The 26374-nt window shown below is 42.3% G+C and overlaps 1 protein-coding gene across 5 annotated transcripts in view; it reads left to right on the top strand.

Annotated features, from left to right (window-relative positions):
• Nucleotides 1–26374, top strand: part of CARNS1 (carnosine synthase 1) — a 32819-nt gene that overhangs the window by 1695 nt on the left and 4750 nt on the right. The window contains exons 2-11 of one of the 5 annotated variants that reach the window (XM_070727932.1): nt 1415–1547; nt 5673–5743; nt 9529–9548; nt 9945–10197; nt 12827–12916; nt 17562–18049; nt 19159–19360; nt 21144–21235; nt 21816–22047; nt 25146–25417. In XM_070727932.1, the coding sequence (XP_070584033.1) occupies nt 9546–9548; nt 9945–10197; nt 12827–12916; nt 17562–18049; nt 19159–19360; nt 21144–21235; nt 21816–22047; nt 25146–25417 (1632 nt within the window). In that variant the 5' untranslated portion in view covers nt 1415–1547; nt 5673–5743; nt 9529–9545. Of the gene's footprint in view, nt 1–1414; nt 1548–5672; nt 5744–8961; nt 9071–9528; nt 9549–9944; nt 10198–12826; nt 12917–17561; nt 18050–19158; nt 19361–21143; nt 21236–21815; nt 22048–25145; nt 25418–26374 lie in introns of those variants that run through there. The other 4 variants (XM_070727948.1, XM_070727940.1, XM_070727957.1 and 1 more) reach the window with 4 other exon arrangements.

The following is a 26374-nucleotide window of genomic DNA, read 5'->3' on the forward strand; positions in this document are numbered from 1 at the left end:
CCGTCTCTCTCCTCCTTTCTTTTCATCCCTGTTAAATATTTTTCCACGGTGTCTCTTAAGGGTTTGTGGTCTGCACTTCATATCTCCTGCTCTGTGCTCTGTGCTGTTGTTCGGTGCAACCCCCCCACCCAATCCCTGTGGCAAGAAAATCACGTTCCCCAGGGTCACACACGCACCCTGGCATCGCCAAGTGCCCCCTCGAGGGGCCACTCCACTATTTGAGTAGCACTGACTTATTACAATGTATTAATGCAGATACTAAACATATCCAAATTTCACAATACAGTAATAGATTCCTAAATTGCAACACTGGAATATGCTTGGCTTTTTCTGTTTTCACCAGTTTCTGCACTGTACTATAGTAACTATTCATATGTGGAAAAATATTCAAATTACATAAATACTTGCTAGACAAAAAGAAAAACCAGAATAGACATAATATTAAGTCCAGATATCTTCAAGTGGCCAAGGTTGGGAAACACTGGCCTAGACTGTCTCTTCCTCCTACCCTTCCAAGGTCATTCCCATATACCATTATAGGGACTCACCGGCTATCACTCTTGTGCTGAAGTCTATGTTAGGAATTCCCCCAATGGATTTCCAACTTCACTCTGGTTTCAGTTGCCCTTTAAAAAACATGGTCTGCTGTGGGAAATGCTTTTCTAGATTGGAGGGCAGACTGGATGTCAAGTTTTGGGTGTGTGCTTGTGAAGGGACAACAGTCGGAACTGGGGAAGGAGTGGTCAGCAGAGAGTGGAGGGCTGAGTCTGTCATTCGGGGTATTTCTCCCCCCACCCCCATTGTTCCTGACAGACCCCATTCAAGAGAACCCGGATTTAAGAGCAAACCCAAATTGGAGTATCAGAACATATGGACAGCAGGCATATCTATGATAGGAACCTTTGTTGAAGTTACTCCATGGTTTACAAATGCGTGATTTTGAGAAAGGATTTATTTCTGTTCTGAGTGTTACCTAACAATTGCCAATTTGCTTAATTCAAAGTTACAAGAGCTACTTGTGACACACTTGCTTATTGGATTGCTTATTTGTACCCGGGCTATGATTAAGTGTTGTACCTTATGATTTTTGATGTATCTTTTCTTTTATGTACACTGAGAGCATGTGCACCAAGACAAATTCCTTGCCTGTCCAATGACACTTGGCCAATATGTAGGTTTTTATATACTGTATTGGGGTTTCTTGTTTTTCAGACTTTTTAAATGTATTATTGTTATTTTAGATTCTAACTATTAGATTTGTAATTATATATTGTTTTTATCATTGCTGTAAGCCGCCCTGAGTCTACGGAGAGGGGCGGCATACAAATCTAATAAATAATAATAATAATAATAATAATAATAATAATAATAATAATAATATTCTGTTCTATTCTACTCTACTCTATTTTCATAGTTCCAATGGTCTCACTCACATTCCTGCAGACCATATCTGGAAACTGACTGTCATTCCTGCAGACCATATCTGGAAACTGACTGTCATTTAGAGCCATTTACAGCATCCCATGGTCCCGTGGTCATAATTTTCTGTGGGTTGTGCTTTTGTTTTGCTCCATTTCCAGCATTTATTCTAGTTTCCGACAAAAATACCCATTGGTGAGAACAGGCTGGCTTAATGACTGCTCTATTCACATAACAGCTGCAGCAAAAAAGATCATAAGATTGGGCGCAGTCATACCTACTTAATGACCACCATGATTTAAAGTTGTAATCCTGGGCTGAATTATGGTTGCAAATTGAGGACTTTCTGTAGAACAAACAGGAGTTTAAAATGTCTTCATCTCTGTATAGGCCTTACAAGCAGGCTCTTGTCAACGGGCATTGGGGAAATAAGTGCACACCTGGCACTCAAAAAAAACAGCTGGAAAGAATGTGCCTCTAGGGCTGGAAAGAGAAAGGTTGAGAGGCTGCTGGCCAGATAGCCTGCTTTAATGCAACAGTGCCATAAGAGAAATAAGAACTAATAAAACTCTAAGACAAAAAAGAAAAGAGTTGAGCAGGTGACCACTTAACTAATATAAATAGTATAGTCTGGAAGACAGAAGGGAAAGGCAGGACATGATCAAAACATTTAAATATGTTAAAGGGTTAAATAAGTTTCAGGAGGGAAGTGTTTTTAATAGGAAAGTGAACACAAGAACAAGGAGGCACAATCTGAGGTTAGTTGGGGGAAAGATGAGAAGCAACGTGAGAAAATATTATTTCACTGAAAGAGTAGTAGATCCTTGGAACAAATTTCCATCAGACGTGGTTGGTAAATCCACAGTAACTGAATTTAAACATGCCTGGGATAAATGTATATCCATCCTAACATAAAATACAGGAAATAGCCTAAGGGCAGACTAAATGGACCATGAGGTCTTTTTCTGCCGTCAATCTTCTATGTTTCTATGTTTCTATTAAAGTACAGTGGTACCTCTACTTATGAACGCATCTACTGACGAACTTTTCGAGATACGAACCCAGTGTTTTAAGATTTTTTTGTCTCTAGTTTCGAATCATTTTCACCTTACGAACCCAAGCAGCCGCTCTTGCAATGCCCTGGCTCCGGACTTCTGTTGTCACCCAAAGCGCCCATTCCTGCGCTGCTGGGATTCCCCTGAGGCTCCCCTCACTGGGATTCCCTTCGTTTTTGCTGGCGCGGGGAGCCTCAGAAATCCCAGCAGTATAAGAATGGGAGTTTGGCTGGCAAAGGAAGTTTGGAGGTGGGGTTTCCCAGCAAGGGAAGGCTCAGGGGAATCCCAGCAGCAAAAGAACCGGTGCTTTGGGTAGCAATGGAAGTCCAGAGGCGGGGATTTCCAGCAGCGCAAGGCAAAAGGGCTGACTTTTGGGGTGGGTTTGCACGCATTATTTGCTTTTACATTGATTCCTATGGGAAAAATTGCTTCTTCTTACAAACTTTTCTACTTATGAACCTGGTCACGGAACGAATTAAGTTCGTAAGTAGAGGCACCACTGTATATTATAAATATTAAAAGTTGCTAGGTTACTCATCAAAATCCCCGCTTTAATCATCTCAGATTTCATGCTTATAAACTCTAATCATTATGAAAATAATATTTTTTTAAAGAGTTATGACAATATAAGCTAAGGATTTAAACAGTAGCACTGGTTGGAGGTTTCATGAAGCTGGAATCTAGGAACAGAAGCTAGAAAGTTATGTGTGCCAAATCTTTATCAAGTGCGGGGAACACTTTGTGAGAAGTGCTACTAAAGTGTGAAATACAGTGATACCTCGTCTTACGAACTTAATTGGTTCCGGGACGAGGTTTGTAAGGTGAAAAGTTTGTAAGACAAAACAAAGTTTCCCATAGGAATCAATGGAAAAGCGATTAATGCATGCAAGCCCAAAACTCACCCCTTTTGCCAGCCGAAGCGTCCGTTTTTGCACTGCTGGGATTCTCCTGAGGCTCCCCTCCATGGGAAACCCCATCTCTGGACTTCCATGTTTTTGTGATGCTGCAGGGGAATCCCAGCAGGGGAATCTCAGCAGCGAAACTGCAGCATCGCAAAAACATGGAAGTCCTCGAAACCCCACTTCTGGATTTCCGTGTTTTTGTGATGCTGCGATTTCGCTGAGGCTCCCCTTGCTGGGAAACCCCACCTCTGGACTTCCGTTGCCAGTGAGGCACCCATTTTTGCGCTGCTGGGATTCCCCTGCAGCATCGCAAAAACACGGAAGTCCGGAGGTGCTGTTTCCCATGGAGAGGAGCCTCAGAGGAATCCCAGCAGCGCAAAACGGGCACTTTGCCGGCAACAGGAGTCCAGAGGCGGGGCATCCCAGTGGCGGCGGCGGCGGCTTGGGTTTGTAAGGTGAAAATAGTTTGGAAGAAGAGGCAAAAAAATCTTAAATCCCGGGTTTGTATCTCGAAAAGTTTGTATGACGAGGGGTTTGTAAGACGAGGTATCACTGCTTGATTAGGTCAAAAAATAAGGACTTTAAATTGACTTCTATGTCCTTTCTAGGTTCCATCTTAGTATAAATAATAGTATAGCTGGAAGGATCAAAGAATCAAGAGAACTGCCAGTGGATAGATACTGAGCTCTTGAGCTACAATTAACTGACTAGATTTGTCCTCAATCTAACCAAGGAGGTAAAAAAAAGTGTGTTTGCTGTTCCACCATACTTTCGCTTATCTTAACCCTAACCAGAGGTGATTTTATAGTAGTAAAAAGGCTCTTGGTGATTGGCGACATTATTTCAAAATCAATTTTTCCAGATATTTAATTATGGAAAATGGAACTATTTAATTTAGTTCTAACCAGATATACAGATTTTTTTTAAAAATGGATGAAAAGATAAAGTTAAGGATTCCAGGCTAAAAGAAAGTGGTTTAAGGTGGTAGCACTTTTTCCTCGCATGCTTGTTTAGCTGCCCTTTGTCCTCAAAAAGAAGAAAAGAAGGCTATCAGAACAGATTAGACTGGGATTCAGATATTTTATTCTGGGCCAGAAGTGAGAGCAACTCCTACAATTGATATCGCAGATAGACACACCCAAGCTTTATTTAAATGACTGTGATGCCCTTGTGTCCAAATTATGTACAGGTGGCTACTTTAATATTAATTATCAATATGGTTATTACAGGTAGTCCTTGTGTTATGACAGCAATTGGGACCTCTAAGACAGTGTTACTAAGTGATGCAGGCATAAAGCATGACATCAAACGACCACATTATTTAGAAAGATCCCAGCATTCTCAGTTACCATGGTAACCCTAGACCATGTGGGGTCATTAAGTGAAGACCTCACCACCTCTATGAGGGAGGAAACAGGTCAAGCGCAGAAGAGATTGTCAGTAGAAACCACTTGTTTCTTCCTCTTTGCAGAGCAGAGGAATTGGAGAGGAAGGGATTACAAGAGAATAAACAGGCACAGATTATAAGAGAATGGAGAATACATTGGGCTGTTTCCATAGCTTGCTCACAATCCCAGCCCTGAGTGCCAGAGCAGGGCATTCAATGTACTGTATATTCCTAATTATGTGCCTGCTTATTCTCTTGAAATCTCTCCCTCTCCAATGAATGTAGATACAAACATTAATTCCCTTCTTGCTAATTATCCCAGCACCAAAGAGAGCATTTCAAAGGGTTGGAGGAATGGGGAAAAGGAAAACGTAGTCACGGTCAAACAACTTCTCACTTAGTGGCTGTTTTCTTAATGACGAAGCTGCCAGTCCCAATTGTGGACACAAAATATACCGTAACCAAATTTGAATTGATGGAATAGCTATTATTAAAATGAAAGATGTCAACTTTCTAGTGGTTATTTAAATAAATTCAAGTGAACTGACATTTGGAAGCTCAAGTATCTAATGAATCTAATCTCTAGCAGTTGAACTACTCTATTTCTTAGTTTCCTAACCAGAAAATGTAGGATATTCAAGCTGCTATTCAATTATTGATTAAAATACATTGGATGCATTACCTCAGTGTAGGTGCTAAACGGTATACATTACCAATTGAAAAGAGTAAGAGGGTTTTGTTTGTCCCATGGAAAGCTCTGGAGACGTTAATATTGCAAATGGCATATTGCTAAACCTGGAGAAAATGGAGTTGAAGTCAGCAATCCTGTTTATAGTAAATAATTACAAATTTTGTTTGGATAAATGGATTGTGTTTTGTAAACAGATTTTATGTTGTGAAATTCATTAGGGATGCACAGTTGGAAGCTTGGAGCACTTAAAGAGAACTGGTTGGAATTTACAAAACATTCATGCACGACGGTATGTAGAAATACGTGCTCTGGGGAGCCATCAGATTCTTGCTATAGAAAGAAGCACATTTCCTTTATTAGTGGGGGTCCTACTTGGACCTTCTCAGCCCTACAGCTTTGTGGCACCAAAGGCTGTGCTTTGGAGTGGTCATAATCACAGCATTTCCCAGCTTCTCTATTTGGAAGCATGCAAGAAGATACAAGTAGATACAAATCTTCAGACAAAAGACATACAATTTCTTGATGTTTGTAAGGGGGAAAACATGATCAATGCCATCTAAGCATTTTGATTTCCAAAAGGCTACAAGAATTCAAAATGCTACAAGACCTCACCTACAAAAAGATATTGACAAAATTGAACAGGTCCAAAGCCGGGCTACAAGAATGGTGGAAGATCTTAAGCATAAAATGTATCAGGAAAGATACATTGATAATGAACTCACTCTGTATAGTCTGGAGCAGTGTTTCCCAACCTTTTTTGAGCCGCGGCACATTATTCGTATTTTCAAAATCCTGGGGAACACTGAAGGGGGGGGGGGGGGCGGGCTAAAGAAAAGTTTGGACAAAAAAACCCTCTCTCTTCCTCCCTTTCGCTCTATTTCTCCCTCTTTCTCTCTTTTCCTTCCTTCCCTTCATTCTCTCTCTCCATCCCTCTTTCTTTCTTTCTTTCTTTCTTCCTCTCTTTTTTGCTCTCTTTCTCTCTCCCTCCTTCCCTTCCTCTATGTCTTTCTCTCTCCCTTGCTCTCTCTCTCTGTCTCTCTTGCTATCTCTTTCTTGCTTTTTTCTCTCTCTCTTGCTCTCTCTCTCTCTTTCACTGTCTTGCTATATGTCTCTTTCTTTCTCTTTGCCTCTCTTGCTATCTCTCTTTCTCTCTGTCTCTCTTGCTATGTCTCTCTTTCTTTCTCTTTCTCTCTCTCTCTGTGCCTCTCTTGCTAAGTCTCTTTTTCTCTTGCTATGTCTCTCTTTCTTTTTCTCTCTCTCTGCCTCTCTTGCTATGTCTCTCTTTCTCTCTCTCTTTCTCTATCTCTCTTTCTCTGCCTCTCTTGCTGTCTCTCTTTCTTGCTCTGTCTCTCTTTCTCTGCCTCTCTTGCTATGTCTCTCTTTCTCTCTCTCTCTGCCTCTTATATGTCTCTCTTTCTCTCTCTCTCTCAGCTGACTGCAAGCGGGAGCCCTGACGGCGGCAGCTGGACGTGGTGCTGGACACCGTATATGCCAGGCACGCAGCGCCAGCATGTACGACGTCCAGCAGAACGTCCAACCGCCACCATCAGGGCTCCCACTTGCAGTCAGCTGAGAGAGAGAGAGCGAGCGATCCCTCTCGCCGCCACCATCTCCCCCGACTGCCTGCGGCCGCTGCGGCCACCCCCCCCCCGCTCCCATCGGACACTTGCCGTCGACGAAAGAGGAGCTCCAGCTGGGCGGGGCGCTGCCGGTACTTCCGTCCTGGGGCTCCCGCTCGCAGCTGTCCCCCGCCTCCTGCTCGATGCCGCGGTTTTCGGCGCTCTCCTGCTGGGCCCCAAAGAAAGAAGGCGGGAAAAAGGTGCGAAGAATGGAGCTCTCCTTCTTCCTGCCTTCTTTCTTTGGGGCCCAGCAGGAGAGCGCCGAAAACCGCGGCATCGAGCAGGAGACAGCTGCGAGCGGGAGTACCGGCAGCGCCCCGCCCAGCTGAAGCTTGGCGGCACACCTGGCCATGTCTCACCGGTTGGGAAACGCTGGTCTGGAGGACAGAAGGAAAAGTGGGGACATGATCGAAACATTTAAATATGTTAAAGGGTTAAATAAGGTTCAGGAGGGAAGTGTTTTTAATAGGAAAGCGAACACAAGAACAAGGGGACACAACCTGAAGTTAGTTGGGGGAATGATCAAAGGCAACATGAGAAAATATTATTTTACTGAAAGAGTAGTAGATCCTTGGAACAAACTTCCAGCAGATGTGGTTGATAAATCCACATTAAACATGCCTGGGATAAACATATATCCATTGTAAGATAAAATACAGGAAATAGTATAAGGGCAGACTAGATGGACCATGAGGTCTTTTTCTGCCGTCAGTCTTCTATGTTTCTATGTTTCTATGCTTACATCGTAGGTAGCAATAACTTTATCATTATCTTATTTTCAAATGTTTTGGAGTTCCAGGTACTTCAGTCTTGACATTTTATTATACTATTGTTAGTATAAATAATAATAATGGATGTAATCAATAATATGGATGTAATCAATTTCAAATGGGACCAATTGATCTTGAAAATGCTGTCTCCAATATGTTCATACACATGGCAAGCCCTTTTGCACAAGATCTATTCAGCCTGTCAGATCCATTTCAGCCTGTAGATTCTTGGTAGAATCTGGAGACAAATGCAAAACCAGCAACAGAATGAATGTGACAGAATAACAATTGTTTCAAAGAAGCATAAGATCAAACATGTCATTGTTTTCAAAATGAAATAATTGGGCATGATTTCAAGATAACAGAAGAAAAATCGGTTACTGTATTTTTCGGAGTATAAGATGCACCGGAATATAAGACACATCTTAGTTTTGAAGGAGAAAAACAAGGGAAAAAGGCCTCTGTTTCCCAGCAATTTGCCAAACAACAAACAACACAGATGATATACGCTGTTTGCTATATATTTCTGTGCATGTGTGCCTGACCCGTAGAAATAGCAAAGAATTGGAGAAATGTAAATTTTGGCAATATATTACCGTAATCCCAGAGGGTTTTCTTAAATGTAATCACACTAACTCCTCCCAATTATTTAAATAGATCTACTCCAAACATAACTTAGTGAAGGTTTAACTCAGCTGCTTTTTCTTAATACTAAAACAGGACACTGTTACATTTCAGATAATATTTTTACAGATCTTTAAAATTGATGTGGCTTTCTGGAAGTATTCTCTGCTATTTGAAAGAAGATACAATAACACTGGGCCTCTTCAGATCAAGCATTAATTTTTAAAAGCTTCTTCATTTTGTTAATAAAGCAGGCTTTAAAAATTCTGTTTAATAATCTGTACATTCTATAGTCATTTATAGTTATTGACTTACTTCCTTGCAGCAAAAAACAGTCAGTTTCAGCAGTTTGATCCCTCCAGCAATTTGCCACTGTGCTGCTTTAGTTTCACTTTCATTTTAGGGCACAGGCTTGCTGGCAACTTCAATCAATCAGCTGAGTGTTTGGAGGCAGATAATCATTGGCTTCTTCTAATCAGTCTCTGCTGCTGTTTGCTGCCAGGAGATAAATTGCTGGCAGGCAGAGACCAAAGAGTGGGGGTGGATGGATGGGGCTACATTTGATGTATAAGATGCATCCAAGTTTTCACCCTCTATTGGGAGGTAAAAATGTGCTTCTTATACAGTAGTACCTCTAGATACGAGCTGCTCCACATGCGAGTATTCCAAGTTACAAGCCACGACGCGAGCAAAATTTCTGTTCGACACCCGAGCTCAAATTCAGGATACGAGCCGAGCTTCCACTGGGTGGCGCAAGGGCGCGAAAAACAAAGTCTAAAGGCATTCGTTCAAGATGCGAGTTGATCGACTTACGAGCTTGTGTCTGGAACGAATTAAACTCGTATGTCGAGGTACCACTGTACTCCAAAAAATACAGTATTTATATGATGAGGTCAACTATTCTGCCTAAGCAGCTTCAATGTCCCTTAAATTTAATTGTGTAAGGTTATAGAACAACATCCTCATCATTTCAAAGAAATTTGTGTCTGGATGTAGGGATAGGCTAAATATTTGGGTTGCAGGAAGTATAAAACATAATTTATTTCTTTTTTCCTTTGTAGCATCTTCACCTTGAACAATGGTAAGTTTTCATTGAATCTCTTCTTTTCCTGCCTTTCCTGGCTTGTGTGCATGTGTGGGTGTGTTGCTATTTTATGCATGCACACAGATAGAGTGTGTGCATATTTTTAAGAATTCCCAATATCCCATTTGAGTTTATTTCTAGAGGGGATATAAAAGTGAAATGAAGATCTGTTAACAAGTAGAAACTGATTACTGGTAGGTGGTGGCTGCTATCACCTCCCCCCCTTTTTTTGCACTGAAAATCTTTCTCATCTTGAGTCTTCTGTGGGCCAGCAGCTAAGACAGGGCACAGCTCTCAAAATAAGTCTCTCTCTCTCTGTGTTTTTTGGATGGAACCTAAAGTGTATCTCTTTGCTTTTTTCCTTGGCACATTTCTCAATACTTTGACTTGCAGTTGTCTCTGGACCAGATCCACACTGAACCACCCCAAACAAACAAGGAATTGGATTGGGCAGAACAGAGCTTTCTTCCACCGCTGAGTCCACTGCGCACTGCCCGGCACCGTGACACACTCCTGGATAGCAAAATTAGCCCTGAGGATGCACAGGCCAGGGCATGGACAGCCTATTACTATGACTTGTTGCAGTGCAGTTTACAGCAGCAAGGGCTCCCAGAAACCATTGATCTCACCAAGGAGCCTCGATCAGGTGGGTGTCACATTGTATTGGTCTCATGTAAGATACATTTAAGCATGATTGATTGAATAAGAGCCGAGGTGGCGCAGTGGTTAGAGTGCAGCACTGCAGGCTACTTCAACTAGCTTCTAGCTGTAGTTCAGCAGTTCAAATCTCACCACCGGCTCAAGGTTGACTCAGCTTTGTATCCTTTCGAGGTGGGTAAAATGAGGACCCAGATTGTTGGGGGCAATAGGCTGATTCTGTAAACCGCACTATGAAGCAGTATATAAGTCTAAATGCTATTGCTATAATTATATATCCTATTGCCTGATTTGCTTATATGTTTAAACCATAATGGCTTATCCTTATATTTGGAATCGGGATGTAAAATGCAAACCGGAAAAAGATAAAAGACTCCCTTGAATGAAGCTGATAACTCACGAAGGTATTCATGCAGTTTTCTGGACAATGATAGGGAGTTAAAAGAAAATCATTAACCAGTCTAGTCTATAAAATTGCCTGATAATCCTCTGACCAACTAGTAACCAGGTCCAACGTATTTAGCTTATTGTTTTAAGTTCAACTCTCATGGGTTAGGTGCTGCCACCTACTGGAAGAAAAATACAGAGCTTTGGTGCCTGAAAGCTGATGGAATAAATCAAATCAAAGGAAATATTTATTTGTTTGTTTGTTTATTATTTATTTATTTACATTTATAAGTTGCCCTTTCCTGATGGACTCAGCATGGTGTACATGAATAAAACAACAACAACAATAATAATAGTAATTTATTAGATTTGTATGCCGCCCCTCTCCGCAGACTCGGAGATAAACCCCATATAAAACATTCTTCCATTCTAGGCCAGAGCAGGATACTATGACTCAGTGGCCCCAGGCCCACTGATAAAACCATGTTTTTAAGGCCTTCCAGGAGGGTGAGGGTGGGGCAGCTCTCTGGGGATAGTTGGTTCCATAAGGCCGGAGCAGCCACAGAGAAGGCCCTCCCTCGTGGCTCCACCAGCCAACACTGTCTGGCCAATGCGACCCTGAGAAGGCCAACCCTGTGGGCTCTGACCAGCCACTGTGAACTGTGAGGCGGAAGGCAGTCCCATAAGTAACCTGGTTCTAAGTATAATCTTAGCTAATAAGATAAGACAAGATAACACTTGGGTAGGATATAAAATAGGGGAATTAGAAATGAAATTAAACTTATTTTCAGATGATGCAATTATATTGACCCAGACCCCGATGGAGATGATTAAAGGTATAAGAATTATTTTGGAAGAGTTGAAACAGGAATCGGGACTGTCGGTTAATATGGAAAAATCAGAGATTATGTGTTTAAATACAGGTCTGAGAGAGCAGATAGAAATTAGGAAAGAATCAGGGTTGAAATTAGGACTAAAAAAATTAAATATTTGGGAATTTGGTTATTGAGAAACCCAGCGAAAATTGAGGAGATAAATTACAGTGATCCCTCGATTTTCGCGATCTCGATCTTCGCGAAACGCTATATCGTGATTTTTAAAAAAATAATAAATTAAAAATACGTCCACGGTTCTCTCTCTCTCTTTCCTTCTCTCTCCCCCCCTCCACTTGCCCACGAGAAGAAAAAAAGCAACCTCTGCCGGGCAGCTCCCCTTGTGCCCTCGCTTTGTGCCTGCCTCTTGTCCCTCTCTTTTGGGGATTTTTTTTTCTTTTCTTTTTTCGCCTTTGGTCTCCCATTACTGTAAACCTGCCGCTTGGCCGCCGCCGAGGAGAAGCAGAGGGGGTGGCTGAGGCGGCGGAGGCGTGGCGGCGGCAGGCGAGCTTGGAGCCTTGCTTCAAGGGGGTCAGACGCAGCCTCGGCGAACCGAAGGTTTCCGCGGCTCTGACCCAGAGCAGGAAGGGCTGGTGGGGGCGGCGAATCCACCTCCCCAGCCACCGGCTCCACCATCTGCGCATGCGCGGCCATGGGAAAAAAGGGCACGCATGCGCAGATGGTGTTTCCACTATATTGCGAAAAATCGATTATCGCGAGAGGTCTTGGAACGTAACCCTCGCGATAATCGAGAGATCACTGTATATATTAATATGGAGGAAAATGTTGAAACAGATGAGGAGCTGGAAAGAGAAAAAGCTAAGGAGAATCTCTAAAATAAGAGCTTTAAAAATGATGATAGTTCCCAAAATGATGTACCTATTTCAGGTGTAATCCTTGTATTTGAGCACTTCATCTGCCTCTAACATCATCTTCTTTTATCAACCCCCATAATCCCTTGAGGGCTTGAGTTTGTGCATCTGAATGGAGCTAGCAGAGTCCTCAGAGAGGGGCAGTATACAAATAAAATAAAAATAAACAAACAAACAAACAAATTTACTGGGCGGATGTCCTTCCTGTCACCAATGCAGAGGTTTTTTTCAGCAGATATATCCTCATTATGCCCAAAGAGAGAAATATTTCCCTCTACCTAAGAGGCACACACCCTCCTGATTGTGAGGCAAGACCTCCAACCCTAGGCCACCACATCACTCCACTTCCTCTGCCTCTACACCTGCAAAAAGGCATTTCCAGAGATTCTATCTTCAGAGCTTAGGAGATGACCAGAATGCAAAGAAAGGAAAAAACCTTGAGGTTGCGAGGTAAATGGACCACTGATTTTGTTCTTGTGTTATTTAGGATTTGGACCCTCAGACATAACCATCTGTGTCTTGGGTTGCCCTGCTTCATATCTGTCCGTGCTTCTGGAAGGTGGCAACCAGTGTCCTGGTAAGTTCTTAGATTAGGTATTTTGCTTGACCTTAGCCTATTCTTAAGGTTTGCTCAGAAGTGCTGAACTGAACTGACCGTATGCTCTTCCACTTGATAAATTATAATAAATGTGAGAGCTCACTACCATCAATTCATTCTTAAAATTTTGTTTCACTCCAAGCGTATTGTCAGAAATGAGCTGTGTTCAGTGTTTTAAATATGTCAAAGGGTTAAATAAGGTTCAGGAGGGAAGTGTTTTTAATAGGAAAGTGAACACAAGAACAAGGGGACACAATCTGAAGTTAGTTGGGGGAAAGATCAAAAGCAACATGAGAAAATATTATTTTACTGAAAGAGTAGTAGATCCTTGGAATGAACTTCCAGCTGACATAGTTGGTAAATCCACAGTAACTGAATTTAAACATGCCTGGGATAAACATAGATCCATCCTAGGATAAAATACAAAAAATAGTATAAGGGCAGACTAGATGGATCATAAGGTCTTTTTCTGCTGTCAGTCTTCTATGTTTCAAGTTTGTGCCTTCACATATGCCAGAAGTGCCAGAAGATATATGACACTTTCTTGCCAAGGATGCCTTTGAAAATCAGCTGTAATCATCTAAGGCAAGGGTCTCAAACCCTGGCCACTTTAAGACTTGTGGACTTCAACTCCCAGAATTCCTCCGCCAGCAAAGTTCAGCACCTCACCTCAGGAAAGCTGGCTGAGGAATTCTGGGGGTTGAAGTCCACAAGTCTTAAAGTGGCCAGGGTTTGAGACCTCTAATCTAAGGTGAAAAACAGTAGCATCCTCTTTACCATAATTCCAATGCTGAAGGTGCTAATTGTTGTTTTTTTCTCTTTTTCTGTTCAATCATGTCAGATCCTTGGATTAAGAGGGATTAAGTGGAGGAGTTTTTGAACCTCAGTGACAATTAAACTAGATATTTGGAGATACTATTTGTGAATCTTCTTTCTCTTAATCTGTTGCTGGCTAGATCATTTTATTGTTTCTTTGTTTGAAGAGAAGAGGCTAAAACAGAGTTAGTTACCATGTTGAATGGTTAAGGAATTCAAAGTTGTACATTGTCACTTAACTGGAATGGGTTTTGATGTTCCAATTTTGAGAGTTAAATCTGTTTTGTTAGGAAGGCCAAGGCATCTGAGTGATTCCCAGCTGCACAGATAACACCAAGAATCAAAAACATAACTAATGATCATTTCTGATAATTGCTGTAGTCTAATAGGGAAAGAGAGCTACAATTTTCCATTCTTTGCCTATGCAGTGTTCTGTCTGGGTTCCCCCAGACCTCAACACCAACTGGAAAAAACAGCCAGACATGCTGGTAAAAGCAAAAGTACTTTATAGCTTGAAAAATAAACACAGAGAAAAACCTGTTCTTCCCAACCAGGCAGGCTAGGAGACTTTACAGCAGAGTCCTGATGTCCAGACAATACAGCAAACTTCTTGCTGGCACACCCACCACTGTAGAGCATAAGACCCCCACCTTTCCCCCCCCCAAGGTTTCAGTATTCAAAGTCACAAACCAGAATTCCAAGACGCCAAAGATCACAGCCAGGTCCCAAGACTCCCAAAGATAATACTCCACAAGCCAGGAAGGGTGGGTCTACCTTTTAGCCTTTCCAGAGAGCACCACACCCAAACCCAGCTGTTGCCTCTTTAGTGCTGAAAGTACCTATCCAATTGCTCCCTTCTTTGTGTTGCTCTTCTCTGTCGCAGATCGATTATTGCTTGTGCATTTTCCTCTAAGGAATCCAGGCTGCTTGCTGGGGAGAGCTCCCTCTCGGGGGCCTCTGGCTGTTCCCCCTCTTCCTCAGCCTGGGATTCCTCCTCCTCGTCTGCCTGCACCTCCTGTTCCTCATCCTCCCCCTCTGAGCAGGAAACCGACAGAAGATCAGCTGTTCCCTGAGGGGCCTCGGACGGAATCACAACATGCAGTAACTTTTATCTCAGTGTTGTCAAACAGGCAACCTTCCCCTTAGTTTGAGTAAAGAGACTTTTTGAATTGGGAGGCAAACTAAACATTCCCAAAAGGGAACTCAGCTGCTTTCCAGGTACAGAGAAATGAGCTGGTAACTCACAAGCCACTTTTTGCTTATTTGTTTTTTTCTGTTGTCTTATCTCAACATCCTTTCAAAAACAAACAAGCACATCCTTTTCAACAAATAAAATGCAAAAGTGAAACAACCAGACACAAAGTAGGAAGCTATCTACACAAAGACCTATGTATACACCTTTAATTATGAATGTGTTGCTTGTACCTTTGGGGAATTAATGTTGGCATCTTTTAAAAAATTGCACGTTTAGCTTTCACAGTGCCTTCTGCATACTGCAATAGGGGTTAGATATAACATTATTAAGTCAGGACTTGTAGCACTCTCCTCCAAAGTGTAGGAGGACATTTTCCTATAATGTATTTTTCCTTTCATAAACCTTGAAAGGCTGTCACTGAAACCGTGAATAAACCATTATAATAGAATGACTGGCTAATGCATAATAATAATATAAAAAAGCACATAATGACGATGTGCTAATGATCTCCTGAGAGATTTTTCTACTTTCCTTGTTCAATCTCATGAGGTTCAGTGCTGTCAGGTGGGAAATATGTCAGGATAGCACATTACAGAAACAGGAAGGCAATGTGCTGGTTCCAGAGCCATTTTCAGAGCCAGTAAACAGGGTGCTGGTGGTACAGAATACATTTTTCCACTGCTTTGAATGGCCTGGGAACTGGCAAATTGCCTTGCTGGTTTTTGTTCTGTTACTGGTTATTATGATGCAAATGTAGTATAGTCAATTCTTTTTTCAAAAGTTTTTTTTCTCCACAGTTTCCATATATACATCAATGCATATACCATAAAACATATCAATAATGTACATATTTATACATTTTTATCCAATCAATCATGAATCAACATCCTATTTTTGCACCTGTTTTATGCTGTTATTTGCCAGTCTGTTTTTCTTCTTTTCTTTACACTCCCTTCCCCTTGTCTACAGCTCCTCCCTCTACCTTCTTACTCCCCCCCTTCCTAGGTCCCTCCAACTCCTTCTCTTCCCTTTCTTATTTCTCTTTCTCTCTCTTAACCTTTCCCTGAGTAATTCGAACCTTAATTCATTTTATAATTCACAGAACTGATAACATATTCCCATACTTCTTTAAACTATCAGTGTCTCTTTTAAAATCATTATTTTTATATATAGTTTATATACATGTAACTCTAATGCTCTTCAAAATCTAATTTTGTCACCTGGGTCCATTTATTCTCCATTTTCTTCTCTTCCAATCATTCTATATATATTCATTTCACCCATATATTATAATATCTTCAGGACCACCTTCTTCCGCACGAATCCCAGTGACCGATTAGGTCCCACAGAGTTGGCCTTCTTTGGGTCCCATCGACTAAACAATGCCATCTGGCGGGACCCAGGGGAAGAGCCTTCTCTGTGGTGGCCCCGCCCCTCTGGAATCAACTCTCCCCAGAGATTAGGACTGCCCCAACCCTCCTTGCCTTTCGAAAGCTCCTGAAGACCCACCTGTGTTGCCAGGCATGGGGAAATTAATATACACCTAGCTACTATGGTTTTATGTATGGTCTGTTAGGTTATATGATTGTTTTTCTTTTTTATAATAAGGGTTTTAAATTGTTTTTAACATTAGATTTGTGCTTGTTGTATTGTTGTTGTGAGCCGCTCTGAGTCCTCAGAGAGGGGCGGCGTACAAATCTGATAAATTATTATTATTATTATCACCCTGTATCTTCATCTTTAATTTTCATTGGCAGTCTATTTATCACTGCACAGTCCAATATTTTCTTAATTACTTCTTCTTCAGAAGGAATTTTGGCTGGTATAGTCAATTTTATATGTGTTGGTTTATTTAATTTTTGTTCTGTCAGGCTCTCTGGTAGAAGCCTCCCAAAAATGCACAGGTACAAATTTCAGACACACACACGTTTGAAAATTCAAAACAATGTTCTTTTGGTATTGCAAAGAGCACTCGTGTCCAAACAAACTGGTAATTTGTACAAGTCCCCTTATCAGTTCTGTGATACTTAGCTTGCAGCTATGAGGCAATTCACAGTCCTTCTTCTTTCACAAAGTGAAACACACTTTGCTCTGGTTTAGTTTCAAAGCGGGGGAAAAATCAGCACACAAAAAGTCAAAGTCAGTAAAGCAGTCACGAAACACAAGGATCAGATAATCCTCCACAATGGCCAAACCCACAGGCTGCTATTTATAGCAGCCTCACTAATTACCACAGCCCCACCGAACCACAGGTGGCCTCATTTTCTTTGATAATAATCTCTCAGTTGTTGTTGCCTATGCATCGCTCTCTGCATGCGGGGCTGTATCATTAACTCTTGCTCCGAATCCAAGGAGGAACTAGATAATTGATCTCCTTCTGAGCTGTCTGCCACACTCTCCTCCTCCCTGTCACTCATGTCTTCTTGGTCAGAGGAGCCTTCATCATCAGATTCCACCGGGGGCAAAACAGGCCTGCAGCATGTGGATGTCTCCCCCACATCCACAGTCCTTGGGGCAGGAGTAGGACCAGAGCTAACCACAACAATTTTTAACAACACCCTTGCTTTCCCAGATATTTTCACAGGCTGCATTTCCTGTCTTCTCTTTCCCTAGGCAACATGCTGCTGTGCTTATCACCAGCCTGGCTCTCCAAGGTTCCCTCGGAAACTCATCCTGGTGAGTCATCTTTATACGTACAGAAGGCTGTGACATTTCAGCTTGGTGGCCGCACAGTGCTGGAGGAATTTTCTCCCCCACGTCGGGTCAGCTACTTCACAGGGAGCTTTGGACCCTGCAAGCTGCAGGGCCAGTCAGCAGCAGAATTGGCCCGTGACCTTGATTGCCCCACCGGAGGTTCAGGAGAGTTGACTCGCCTGCTAGAGGACAAGTTGCTGACCCGGCAGCTGATGGATCAGAAGGGAGAAGTAGCTGTGCCCCCCACCCTGGCCTTTACCTTCAAGCGCCCGACACTCCTGCGCAATGTGACCGAAGAGCAACGTATCCACGTGGTCGAACTGAGTGGCCGGGAAGGACAAGACAACCTTCTGCAGGAGGAAATTACAGCCTTCTTGCAAGGTGGTGCAATGGAGTCCTACAAACAGGTAAGAGGTCATGAACTAACCTGAACTGTGGGGCTTACACAAAGAAGAGGTGGGCGGGAGGGGGGGGTGTCAACCTATTTTCCAAGAAAGCAAAACAAGAAGCAGTGAGATAGAAACTAACCAAAGAAAGAACCAACCTAGAACTAAAGAGAAATTTCATGACCGTTAGAAGAATTAATCAACATAACAGCTTGCCTCCAGAAGTTGTGGGTGCTCCATCGCTGGAGGTTTTAAAGAAGAAATTGGACAGTCATTTTTCTGAAATGATGGTATGGTATAGGACCGTGATGGCGAACCTATGGCACGGAGCTCTATCAGAGGGCATGCGAGAGTTTGCCCTGTTTCAGCTCCAGCACAGTTGATCTTCTGCCCTGGGAAAGGTCATTTTGTCCTCCAGGCGCTTCAGGAAAGCTTCCCTGAAGCCCCGGAGGCAAAAAAATCCCCCAACGGACAAACCTGAAGTTTAGAAAAATGCACTTCTGGTTTGCCATTGTGCTGTTTTTTCGCACTCCGGAAGGTTCAGGGAAGCTTCCTGAAGCCTGAGAGTGCAAAAAACAGCACAATTGGCAAACTGGAAGTGCATTTTCCAATCTTCCGGTTTGCCTGTTGTGCTGTTTTTCACACTCTGGAGCTTCAGGACTCCCTGAACCCTCTGGAGTGCAAAAAAACAGCACAACAGCAAACCGGAAGTGCGTTTTCATGAACTTCTGTTTTGCCTGTTTGTGCATTTTTTTTACTCACCAGGCCTGTGCATATGTGTGGGTGCAGTGCGCACGTGTGTGCATGCATGGGGGGAGGAAGGGAAGGGATGGGCATGTGCATGCATGCTAGCACACCACACACATTCCTTTTGGCACACGAACCAAAAAGGTTTCGCCATCACTGGTATAGGATCTCCCACCTGAACAGTGGGTTGGACTAGATGACCTCCAAGGTTCCTTCCAACTCTGTTGTTCTGTTATTAGAAAGCAAAATAGATAGAAGGTGAAGACAAGGGCATTATAGAGCAAGAGCACCGCAGTTCTTTACATTCAGAGGAGAAGATAAGATGAGTGTTGGAAATAGAATACAGAGGTTTGGGGAAAGACCTACTCATTGTACTTGCACAGGTGGTGGTGAAGCCCTCAGGCTGGGGCTGCAGTGGAGCCCAAGCTGTATCATTTCATGACAAGTCAGAACATGGAAGCGTTCTGCAGGTGGTCCTTACCTTACTGGAGACTCTAGAGGAAGACGAGAGCATTTTGCTGGAGCCTTTCATCCCTACTGCTCACATCATCCAATCTGTGCCTTTAGTTACAAACAACTCCTCAGGTAAGGAATAGCTATTGATTGCTTCCCGCTATGTCACCAAGCTAATTATTCTCCAGCTCGGTGCCTGTAACGTACAGGTAGTCCTTGACTTACAAAAGTTCACTTAGTGGCTGCTCAAAGTTGCGACAGCACTGAAAATAATGACATGGCCATTTTTCACAGTTACGACCACTGAAGTGTCCCCATGGTCGCAGGATTTATATTCAACTGCTTGACAACTGAGCCCCATTTATGATGGTTGCATTGTCCTGGGGTCACGTGACCGTCTTTTGCTACATTCTGACAAGAAAGGCAATGGGAAAGCCAGATTCACTTAACAACCATGTTGCTAAGTTAACAACTGTGGTGATTCATTTAATAAATGTGGCAAGAAAAGTCGTAAAATGGGGCAAAACTCACTTAACAAACTCCTCATTTAGCGACATAAGATTTGGGTTCAATTGTGGTCGTAAGTTAAGGATTAACTGTATACCGCAATTTACTCTTCCACCTCCCATATATGCTGGAATACAACTCCCGAACTACCTATTACAAAAATTGGGAATTCTAGGATTTGTAAGTCCTTCGTATCCATGGTAGATTAGATTTAAATCAACTCGCTATTGACTCACTGACGGTCCCATTCACTTTAATGGGATGGCTGGTGATGTGGCAGTGACACAAGGCGAGTGACATGGCAGGTAGCAAGTGAGTGGGATGCCCATTAACTGGCGCTGGAATGATGGATCTGAAATGACAGGTGCTCTTTAAATATAAGGACTCATTTTTTCTGGAAGTTAGCATCTTTAATAATATTATTTGAAAACAAAATGAAGGTTTTCTATTTAGCTTGCAGAGATTGGATTCATTGAATGAGTTTACCAAAAATGCAAATATTGCAGAATATACAGCCTCGTGCTATATTTCATGCTGAATAAACGAAATCATTAATATATCTTAAATAGAAAAATATCTTTAGACAGAGTTTTACTCCAAAAGCATTTTCTTAAAATAAATTTGATTTTTAAAATCCGATTAAATTTTTTTAAATCCAATTAACATTTTTGAAAATGTGATTTTTATTTTAAAAATCATCAATTTTTATCCATCCTGTTTGCATCTAAAGGTACCAGCACAATGAAGACTCAGTTATTCCATAAACTATTGTTTCTTCTACTTGCTTTGCATCTTGAACCAACTCCCCCCGGAGATTAAAATTGCCCCCACCCTCCTCGCCTTTCGTAAGCTCCTTAAAACCCACCTCTGCCGTCAGGCATGGGGGAACTGAGATATTCTTTCCCCCTAGGCCTTTACAATTTATGCATGGTATGTTTGTATGTATGTTTGGTTTTACAATAAGGGTTTTTTAGTTGTTTTAGTATTGGATTGTTACATGCTGTTTTATTACTGTTGTTAGCCGCCCCGAGTCTACAGAGAGGAGCGGCATACAAATCCAATAAATAAATAAATAAAATAATAAAATAAATAAATAAATAAAATCTTTTTGTTTGCATCTCTTACATGTACCAGGGCTTGAGCATTTTGGAAGAAAAGCATTGTGATGATGATTTATGATGTGGTAGTAGTAGCTCACAGTACTAATAGTGATTGTAAGGTTAATATATTCAGATCCACAATTTTCCAGAATTATTTGACTTATAGTAATACTCCAGAGTAATATAAGCTTTTCATCAGACCTGCCTTGTTCTTTTCATTTTCCTCCATATATTCAGCTCCTATTGATTTGTCTTTCTGATATCTTCCATTTATTTTTACTATTTTTTTTTCTGTTCTACATCTCCAGTTTCAGGCAACATATCTCTGCAGCGCAACCTGGCAATCCGAATATGTGCTATTGTATGCAGGTCCCGAAAAGACCAGCCTCTGCTAAGCAAGGTAAAGGGAACTCTGTGCCCATCTGAAATTAAAAGAAAACCAGGAACATACCACTAGTTTTTTAAAAAGCATACAAACCAGAGAAGAACCATAGGCAGTGCAAGACATGATTAGCATATTCACACCAATTTTGTTGTCCTACTTTGTACTTTTCTATGGAACGGTATAAAAATAAATGAGCATACAATTATTGGAGCTTAAAAATGCAGTAAATCTTTCATGCCAAAATAATGTCTCATTTAGAAATAAGGATTATATAATCAATCATCAGATTGACAATTCTTACCCTCCTGCTGGACAGGAAGTACTCTAATCTGAAAGAAAGAAAGAAAGAAAGAAAGAAAGAGAGAGAGAGGGGGGGGGAGGGAGGGAGGAAGAAAGAAAGAAAGAAAGGGAAGGAAGGGAGAAAAAAAGAAAGGGAAGGGAGAAAGAAAGAAAGAAAACATGGAGATCTTTCTGTATTGTATAGCTGTAGTCATAACCCAACAAAATGAACCCCTAGAACTGTGTGAATGGAGATGTTAAGACAAATTGTTGACAATAGTTCAAAAAGATCTGAAACTTTTGTGGTTCTTTCCAGGTAGTATGTGGAGTAGGTCCAGCAAATAAGCCACTGAAGCACCAGACCACAGTGCCCCAGAGTCTGGAAAGCAGCCTACAACACTGGGGACTAAAAGACGAGGTCCAAATTGCTGCAATCCACACCCAAATTAAGAAAAAAGCAGAGGATGCCATGAAAGCCTTCATGGATATGGAGACGAGCTTATCAGTTGAGCAGAAAGGTGGTCGCCGAGCACAAACTGACATTATTGGTAAGCTTCTTGCATCAGTCATTATATCTTGTTTGTAAGATATTGTGGGGTACTGCAGTTTGATTGCACAAAGAAACTGGGGCTTCAGAGCAGCTGAACTACTGTTTTAGCAAAAGCGTGCGTGGGCAACAGTGTGAAGTGGCTTTACTGATTATAGTAACGGGACCAAACAGCATTAGATAAATTCCTTTCCAGATTCTCTGTTCTAGAAATAAGCTTGCACGATGTCCATTTTTAATGTTTATGTTAGCAGCTGCTTGCCTCAACCGTAAGATTGAAAGCATGATAGTCTCTGATTAAAAAGCAACAACTGCATGATATTTCCTTCCTAAACATTGCTGCCTCCTGCCTTCTTGGAATAGAGGCCAATTAGGGTCTTCAAACCACACAGTATTGATCTGGATGGGTTTATTTTTTGGCGTTTGTCAATTGATCCCAGCCTCTGAGGATATCTCCGAGACCGCCTCCTGCCGCACGAAACCCAGCGACCGATTAGGTCCCACAGAGTGGGCCTTCTCCGGGTCCCGTCAACTAAACAATGTCGGTTGGCGGGCCCCAGGTTGGCGGGCCCCAGAGAAGGCCCCAGCCTTCTCTGTGGCGGCACCGGCTCTCTGGAACCAACTCCCCCTGGAGATTAGAACTGCCCCTACTCTTCCTGCCTTCCGTGAACTCCTTAAAACCCACCTTTGCCGTCAGGCATGGGGGAATTGAAACATCTCCCCCTGGGCACGTTTAATTTATACATGGTATGCTTGTGTGTGTGTCTGCTAGTATATGGGGTTTTTTAAATCTTTAAATATTTTAATTAATTGGATTATTTATGATTTGTTTCACTTGTGTGAGCCGCCCCGAGTCTTCGGAGAGGGGCGGCATACAAATCCAAATAATAAATAATAAATAAATAATATACTTGAGCTCAGTAAAGGACTGCTGTCCTTGGTGCTACCGGTATGTCCTCCGAGGCCGTCGCGGGTGCACACATGCCCAATGGGTGCGCGCGCATCTGTCGGTGCAAGATTTGGATTCTGTGCATGTGCAGCAAGCAAAATCTTGCATGAAGATGTGCGCGAGAGTGAGATTTCACTGATTTTCAGAGATTTTTTTTTTGCTTCTGCGCATGCGCAGAAGTGAAAAATCGCCAAAAATTGCCAAAATCTCACTCGCGCAAGCATCTTCACATGAGATTTTGCTTGGTGTGCATGCGCAGAAGCCAAATCTTGCATGGGGGCACATGAGTGCATCTGGGATGCATAGCTGGATGTGTGCAGCTGGGATACGCAGCTGTGTGAGCATCCCTAAAATCGCTACCAGAGCATAGCACCTGACTGTTTCATGGCTTTGCTTGAGGTTCTTGTGCAATTTTCCCCTTAAATACAACTAAGAAAAACAATCAAACTTGGTTGCCACCAGTGAATTAAACTTGATACCACCATCTCACTTCATCTGAAATTCACAAGTCTGATTTTTCATTGCTAAAGTATCTATTTTCCATGTTACTACTAAGTTCTACTGAGCAAACCTCTCCCAGCTGTTGACAACAGCTTCTTTGTCTCACACAACCTCAACCACCACTTTATATCAAAAATAGGGAAACAGAAACACGCTCTTCGTTTGCTATTCTTTTCCTTGTTCTTTTCCCCCACCCAATAGCATGACTGGTGTGACTGTTTGTGGTGAAAGAGAATTATTGAGGAGAGGCTTGGAATGTGAGCCCAGGCATTTTTGGATAGTGTTAAAGCTGGATATTGGGTAGGAGGCGAATAGGCGTGAAAGAAATGAAAGTAAAAAAATGAGGGTTTTTTTTTTCATTATGTTGATTATGTGTTTCAAGATATTTTATAAATTGGTGATACTTGTTTAATATGTTATAAATTATATATAATTTTTTATTTGTTTAATTTGTTTGATATTTGAAGTGGTTGTATTATTATCTCTGTACTAAAAAAAGTCAGAGTTCATTATTGTTACAGTATGTCACAGAAATGAGTATACCCCTCACATTTTGTAAATATTTAAGTATATATTTTCATGTGACAGCACTGATAAAATGACACTTGGCTACAACTTTTGTTGCCAGCAGTTTAGGCATTAATGGCTGTGCGTTGTCACATGAAAAGATATACTTAAATATTTACAAAATGTAAGGAGGTGTACTCACTTCTGTGACACACGGTGTATTAGTTTGATACATAATTTTTGTCACTTTTAATTTGTTATATTATTCCCTTTTCTGCTAATTTGTATTTTAATATTTAATGTTAAAATGTAACAAATACACCATGTTAAAAAAAAAGAAAGGAAATTAAAGTTAGAATGACTTCTTGGTGATCTCTGACAGGGCCAAGACAAATGCCCCTAGTTTTTCTTGATCCATCAGCAGCTTTTAGTGACATCAAGTTCTCCTTCTGGGAGGAGTTGGGGGAGTGGAGAAAATGGTTCTCTCACTCCTAAATGGTTATCCTCCTTTCTCTGTGGTTGAATCTAGTTGGCAGTAAAGGATGAGGAAGAGATCGATTTCAAGATCATTGAAAGGCTAAGTGCTCCAGGTCTCAATACTCTCGCTCCTTTTAAAAAAAAATAATTATATGAGGCTGCTTGATGAGATCCAATTTGTAGTTAGATGGCTAATGATACCCCCTTATATCCTAATCCCAAGCTAATTGGCTGATTCTGGGATGCCTCAGTGTCTGGAGGAAGCAGAGGTCTGGGTGGAGAGGAACAGGAGCTAACCCTGATAAGAATGACTGGCCTGATAAACTAACCCTGATAAGAATGAATTTTCGGTGTTTTTTTGCTTCCGTGCAGCAAAAAAACACCGAAAATCGGTGAAATCTCACAGACACAAATGTCCCCACATGAGATTTGGCTTCTTGTACATGCGCAGAAGCCAAATCTTGCGCGGGTTCACCCGCCTGCCCGCCAGTCACCCAGAGCGGCTCCATTTTTGCTACCAATGCAGTGGCGTCAAGCGCACCGATAGGAACCCAATACAGGTACTATATCTAGGATCCAAGGCAGCCTCTGTGGCCTTTCTGTGGGCATTCAGCAATGCTTGTTACAAATGTCCCCTTTTTTCTTTTTGCACCTTCTTTTCACAGGGGTGGATTTTATTCTGAGCTCAAAGGACCAGGTGTTGCAATTGGTAGCCCTGGAGATGAACTCACAGCTGTGCCTGGAGACTTGCTCAGCGCTTGAATCCCTGGGCCGGATGGTGGGGGCCCCAGGAAGCGAGACGGCACGTGCCTTGGTGGAAACCATGCTGCATCGTGCCCAGTGCCACCTGATGGAGGGCAAACATGTGCTGGTGATTGGGGCCGGCGGATTCAGCAAAAAGTTCGTCTGGGAGGCTGCCAGGGACTACGGGCTAAAAGTAAGATGCGGAGACACAGACCTGTGCAGCCCTTCCAAGCTGCAGGACGGACTAGCTAGAGCAGCACCGCCCCACAGCCCCTGTCCGTACCCCATCAATGTCATGGGCATCACCTAAACAGAGAGGGGAGTAAACCACTGACCCACGTTGCCCACCAGAAGGGCTTGCTCATTTCACTTTTGCCCATAAAGCTGAGGAGTTGGCCTGCCCCATTTCCAGCCTTGCCATCTCTCAGGAGTACTTCAAGTGGGGCGTTGGAGGGCCCAGTCCAGAAGCAAGGTCCTGTTGGAAGAGTCACTAGGGATGGAAACCAGTTCTGCGGACTTCAGAGCTCCTTCCACCATTTCCTGTCTCCATGTAATAATGTTAGGATGCAGATAATGGGGCAGGGCAGATGAGCTAGCTTGTGGATTCCCACTTTTCTCAAGGACCGTCCATTCCCCGTTGTTATTTTGGCACATTTCCTAGTCTTCGGTAGCAGCATAAGAGGCAAATCCCGAAACTTCCTTTCATCACTAAGAATTCCCAGAATCACAGGCAGTCCTGCCCCCATCTTTCTAAATATCTTTTCCCCTGATTTTTCCGAATTCAGGATATAAGTACTGTTCCCTACAGTCTTATCAGACACTGGTAGAAGAGGTAGAAATGCGGTACAGTACTGTTACTGCTCCAAGAAGTAGCTGCCCCGAGTCTGCCAAGAAGGGTGGCATAGAAATCCAAACAAACAAATCCAAACTAATGGGTTTGCTAGTCTCAAATCTCTTATTCCCGAGAACCTACTTGCCCCTCGTGCAACTAACTGCCTGTTTAGAACCCAAAAGAAGGTCCCTGCAAATAAGTTGGATGTTGTATCGAAATTAGATGAGGGGATGTATATAATAGGTCGGGTGGGAAGATGACTGGAATGAAACGAAAACTTAGCAGCAAGGGTAGAGTGGTGCAGACAACTCAGCCAGA

This window comes from Erythrolamprus reginae, chromosome 1 (assembly GCF_031021105.1).
Source record: "Erythrolamprus reginae isolate rEryReg1 chromosome 1, rEryReg1.hap1, whole genome shotgun sequence".
Taxonomy (NCBI): Eukaryota; Metazoa; Chordata; class Lepidosauria; order Squamata; family Dipsadidae; genus Erythrolamprus; species Erythrolamprus reginae.